Below are 5,442 nucleotides of genomic sequence, written 5' to 3'. Positions count from 1 at the left end.
AACAGGTTGTAATCACAAAAGCCTTTCTACATGGGCAAAATAAGAAATTCAAAATGGGCTCGCCCACCCTCAGCGGGCGGGGTCTGCGCCACTAGCCGCGCAGGTCCTCAGTTTTCGAAAAATAAAGTCTTCAAATTTAAAATAGGTTCGCCACCTTCAGCGGGCGGGGTCTACGTCACAAACCCGCGTAGGTCCTTATTTTCAAAAAAAATCAAACAGATTCGTCCACTTCAGCGGACGGGGTGTCCACCCTCAGAGGACAAGGTTCGCCACCTTCAGCAGGCGGGGTCTACGTCACAAACCGCGTAGGTCCTTATTTTCAAAAATTTCAAAATAGATTCGTCCACTTCAGCGGACGGGGTGTCCACCCTCAGAGGACAAGGTTCGCCACCTTCAGCGGGCGGGGTCTACGTCACAAACCGCGTAGGTCCTTATTTTCAAAAACATCAAACAGATTCGTCCACTTCTATCGGATGGGGGGTCCCCCTCAGAGGACAGGCTCGCCCACCTTCAGCGGGCGGGGTCTGCGTCACTAACAGCGCAAGTCCTTAGTCGCTGCAGCGATAACTTTTATTGGTTTTCCCTTTTTCCAAAAATTAAAGGATTGGTTTGTTGGATTTTCCTTCGTTTTACATCCTATAAAAACAAGGGGGTTTTCTCGTTTAGCTAGCCCTGAAAATGAGAATCTTTAAAAAAAAAACGTTTTACCTCGTGATTGGGCTTGGCAGGCCCAATTACACTTTACAGCTTTAATTTCGAAAACATTTGTAGCTACTCCCAATGACAAAGTGAGGGAGTTTCTACGCATCTTTAGATCCTTCCAATGACAAAGTGAGGAAGTTTCTATACTATCAGTTGACAAATCCCAATGACACGTGAGGGATATGTCGACACTTCAAGTGATGACCCTTAAGTCAAATGTTATCACTCGGGGGCTCGTGAGACCCTCGCAAATAAAGGGCACCTACACACTACTACAAAACGCGTCATTTTTCGACGCTTTTTTGGCTATTTTTCGACGCCTAAAAGCGTCGAGAAATGTTTTCTCGACGCCACTAACCATCGTCGAGAATTTGGCCGTAGAGAAATTCTCGACGCCCAGCGGCGTCGATAATCTCGACGGTGTTTGTCGTCTACAAAATATATTTGCCGCCTTTCTGCGTCGAGAATCTCGACGGTGTTTGGTGTAGCTATATATTTCTCGACGGGCATCTGCGTAGTAATATTTTTTGCGGGTTTACCACCAACTTTTTGCGCGAATCATGTTTTGACACAATATAGCGTCGAGAATTTAATTTAATTTAATATTTTTTTTTAATTGTTCATTTTCTTCCAAAGCAAAATCAACCTGAAACGAATTAATTAAAACCAAACCAAACTGATGCAATTAACTACCTTTAAAATTATAAATGACAAGATTATATATTAATCTATATATATATGTACTAATACGTATTAGCTCGCTCCAAATTGTCATATCATATCATCAAATTAAGTTTACACATGTCCAAACTAGTAAATTAGCTAGCTATATATCTCCAAAATACAAATTTAATACCAAAAGGTATGAACAAAAGTATCTAAACAACGAAACAGCAGAAAAAGTTAGAGGAGTACAGACCACTCCCTAACAACCAAACACAACAAACGCAATAAAAGGGTACGCAACATAAGATTGCACACAGCAGCAATCGAACACCACACTCCCTGTAGATCTGACTGCAGCACCTGGACTCCCTGCAGAACACCCTGCACACATCAGGAGCACAACCAACACCCTGCAACAGCAAGAAGCAGCACTTGTGCAGCTGAAAACAACACCAAACACCTGCAGAAACAACAGTGCAGCAGCAGGCCAAACAAGACAGAAACACGCAACTAAAACAGCAACCAAGCAGCAGAAAAAATGTCATCCAACTTATTATTCTAAAATGTCATCTTCAAAACAAAGGCCACTCAATACAAAGTTCAAGAATATCAGCTTCATAGTTGAAGGAGCTGCATCACCACTTGATTCAGTATTCATTCTACACATTCTTTGAAATTGGATAATGAGAATGTAACATGAAGGAGTGTCGATCCTGCAGATATCATCTCCTGAATTTTGTCTATCTGCATCTGAGTATTCTAAAACCAGCTATTCAAACCAACAAAGGCCTAGCTCAGAATCAAACATGATAATGACAGAGACCAAAATCTAGGAGCAATCAATAGATCGGACTGTTCGCTCAATCAAATTACCACGTATAGCACTACCTTTACAGAAACTATCACTCATGCAAGATTAGAACTATGACAAGTTAGATGTGGAAGACTAACACTACTATAACATGACATTGAAACAACATCAAAAAGTCCAGGATATCTAAGAATTGCAGTACCTGAATCACACACTGAGAAAGCTCGACAACCCTAATTGCAGGCCTAAGCCATCCATGACCTTGAGCCGTGCGTGGTATTAAAGCCATCTGCATCAGAATATGAAATATTAATGAAACAAGAGAAAACATTTGCAGAATCGTATCAATATTAACCCAAAAGAAGGACTAAATGAGACTGGCATAGCAATCATGAAATATGCCAGGATTGTAAAGTTGACATATGAACCAGCATTTGATGACAGACATGAGTTTAATCTGTAAAGAGGCAGCTTAGTAGAACATGTATGATCAATATACTACTCCTTCCATCCTAAAAACTTAGTCCACTTCCAAAATTAGTAGGGAAAAAAGTTTGTAAACTTCATGCCCTGCGCAACTTGATTATTATTGAGTTCGCACTAGATTAAGGACTTACAGACTTTGTAATCACTACCTTAATTGAGCACTCGCATAAATAAGCTACTTTTATTCCCAACTTTCATCCTCTTTTAACAATCCTGATTTTAGTTTTAACTTAGAAAAATCCAACTTCTGGAGTGCTGAACGTCCCTTTCCAAAAGGGGTTTTTTTTATATTGAATTTGGTAGCTTTGTACCATTTCTAGAAAGACAATTCTATGTTAAACCAAAATAGAGATAATGAAAGAAAAAGATGACTTTTCTGAACTATTAAATATTTAGAACAAAGTGGGCTCATTAATCAATATTCCTCCAAAGAAGTTTAGTTTCCACAAGGGTTTAAATATCAGGATGGCAGCAATGCTATAAAACAACTCCAAGTTTTGCCGTACAAGTCACTTTGTTTCCATGATAAATAAAGCTATGTCACATAGTTACCCCTGAGAAACTTGAAATAACTTTGAATAAAAAAAAGAGAGAAAAATACAGAAACTGCTAAATTATTCCAAAGTTAAAGGTTATCATCAGCATATATTGGAATCCTTTCAAAGAATGATAGGCCATAAAAAAAAAAAGCACTCATCAATAATTCAACATCATCAACGGTTCAGAAGAATGTAGGCTGTTAATACTCAAATCCTCGGGTTTCAGAATGTCAACGGTTCATGGCATGCAGTCATAATTTCATTTGTTTAAGTGCTAGAACATTGGAAAGTTTATATTACCTTCATCAATTCCTCAAGTAGATGATGTGCAAGTTCCAGGACACGTTTCAGGTCACCATTAAGTGTTGGAGGTAGGTCTGCTGTTTCCCGAGTTAAATGGGCTTGAATTAACAATTGTGTCTACCATAAAAGAAATTTGATATGTAAGTTATTTCATTAACAATTGTGTCTACCAGGAAATATATGTGATTTGTAGGCACATGGTAGAAAATGTAAATGAGAGTATAAAAATTAACGATATTTAATCGACCTATAGTGACCAACCATCCAAATATACTAAAAGATAAAATAGTTATTTTTCCTACGATCAAATCAATAAGCCCAAGCAATATCATGTTTACTCAACCTACTAACAAAAAATATATATATCAACAGGAAAAATCTACTACCAAAATGGTGCAAAGAAAGAGACAGAAATCCAATTAAGTAGTCAGAATACTCAACCTAGACAGTTCATGATAACAAGGCCTAAAACAAGTATCTACCCAAATTAACACAAACAGCCAAACAGGGCACCAATAGATCACATTTCTGCAATGTCATATTCCATGCTGACGGTCTTCAACAGCGTCGAGATATAACATATTTTGTAGTAGTGTACTAGTGTGTGGACTTTAAACATTCTCTAAAGCCATATATTTTTATCTTTGAGCAAAATCTAGGATACTGAAATAAATAATACTTGTAGTAAAATACCCAATCAAACATATAAGAAAAAGAAAATCAAGGCACCTATTGTTATACCTGAATAACACTGAGAACCATTGCATCTTTATCCTTCTGCCAGCCACCAGGAAGTTCAAAGCCTAGTGAAAAATGTATCACCTGAACAAGTATGTTCAAGTGTTAAAGATAGTTATGAAGTAATGAATACAACAGAGAAAGTTCAACAAGCTAGAGTTACTAACCCCTGACCCTGCTTAGCAACGGCAAAAACAATAAACTACAATGTTTTCACTGTCTATGAATTCAATTGAAATGCATCTCCCGACTAACAAAGTTGCCCGATTCTATAGTCCAGAAACATCAGGACCCACTAGTTCAATCATTACAATCCAGCAGAACAGATTAAAACCAAAAACCGACTCGTAAGCTTACACATCAATAGAGCAAGAAATAGGCAGATTCAACATTGCCCCCCAAACACCCACCATTTTATGCAACAATTGCAATTGCAAATCATTTATTTAATGTAAGTACAAAGTAAAATTCTTAAGGAAAATCAGCATTGTCAATAGCTATTAGCTTGAAAAAATGGCAAAAAAATAAATATTAAAAACCCAACAAACCTGAACTTGGTCTTTGGAGCATCTGTAATATCAGGTTGGCCTTCATAATAAGTAATCTACGGATTTTCCAGGGTCCCTCCTCATCATCGTGAATCAAACCAAAATAAAAAACAAAATCAATAACCCTAATTTCCGAATATTCGATAAATTGAAGAGAAAAAACCAATTTTTTTGAAAAAAATAAAAGAAGAAACTCAAAAAACACAACACCAGATCTATAAAATTCACCAGGAACCAAACAAAAGGGAATCAAATTAATCTCAAAGGGTGCCGATCCTAGAAAAATTGAAGATAAAACCTTAAATTTGCAGTAAAATAAATTAAAAATTACCTGGAGTGAATAAGTTCAACATACAACAATCTCCTTCTTGGATTTAGGTTTAAAAAATAGTAGATTTATGCAAGTAATATTGACGACGGAACAACGGTTTGAGTAGCGGTCTTCCATGAACTCCTCTTTCGTGCTTCTATTTCAATGGCGGCGAATAGTAGGCGGGGAAGATGAAGCAGCATAATATTAGGAGAGCGAAACCAATTTGGATTCGCCCATTGATGGATTTGAGACGATATGATGTTTTGCAAGTTGGGAGGGAGGAGAGAGAAGATGAATGGGCGAGCGGCTAGGGTTGATTAGTATTGGAGATTATAT

General features: G+C 37.6%; 1 protein-coding gene across 3 annotated transcripts; it reads right to left on the bottom strand.

Moving 5' to 3' along the window:
- Positions 1–1,455: 1,455 nt before the first annotated feature.
- On the bottom strand, positions 1,456–5,442 carry LOC130467927 (dnaJ protein ERDJ2A-like). Of its 3 annotated transcripts, none has more exons than XM_056837062.1 (6): positions 5,125–5,441; positions 4,794–4,872; positions 4,249–4,329; positions 3,505–3,624; positions 2,382–2,468; positions 1,456–1,828 (listed from the first exon to the last, which is right to left on the bottom strand). In XM_056837062.1, exons 3-6 carry the CDS (start codon positions 4,267–4,269, stop codon positions 1,628–1,630), a joined length of 429 nt encoding a protein of 142 aa, XP_056693040.1. In that variant the 5' UTR covers positions 4,270–4,329; positions 4,794–4,872; positions 5,125–5,441; the 3' UTR covers positions 1,456–1,627. The 3 variants fall into 3 exon arrangements, with proteins under 3 accessions (XP_056693040.1, XP_056693018.1, XP_056693068.1); XM_056837040.1 differs by having other exon boundaries at positions 4,794–4,869; XM_056837090.1 differs by having other exon boundaries at positions 1,456–1,737; positions 4,794–5,442.

Source organism: Spinacia oleracea, chromosome 1 (assembly GCF_020520425.1).
Source record: "Spinacia oleracea cultivar Varoflay chromosome 1, BTI_SOV_V1, whole genome shotgun sequence".
Taxonomy (NCBI): domain Eukaryota; kingdom Viridiplantae; phylum Streptophyta; class Magnoliopsida; order Caryophyllales; family Amaranthaceae; genus Spinacia; species Spinacia oleracea.
Note: the sequence above shows the minus strand (reverse complement) of the source record. Positions and strands in the feature narration are given on the sequence as shown.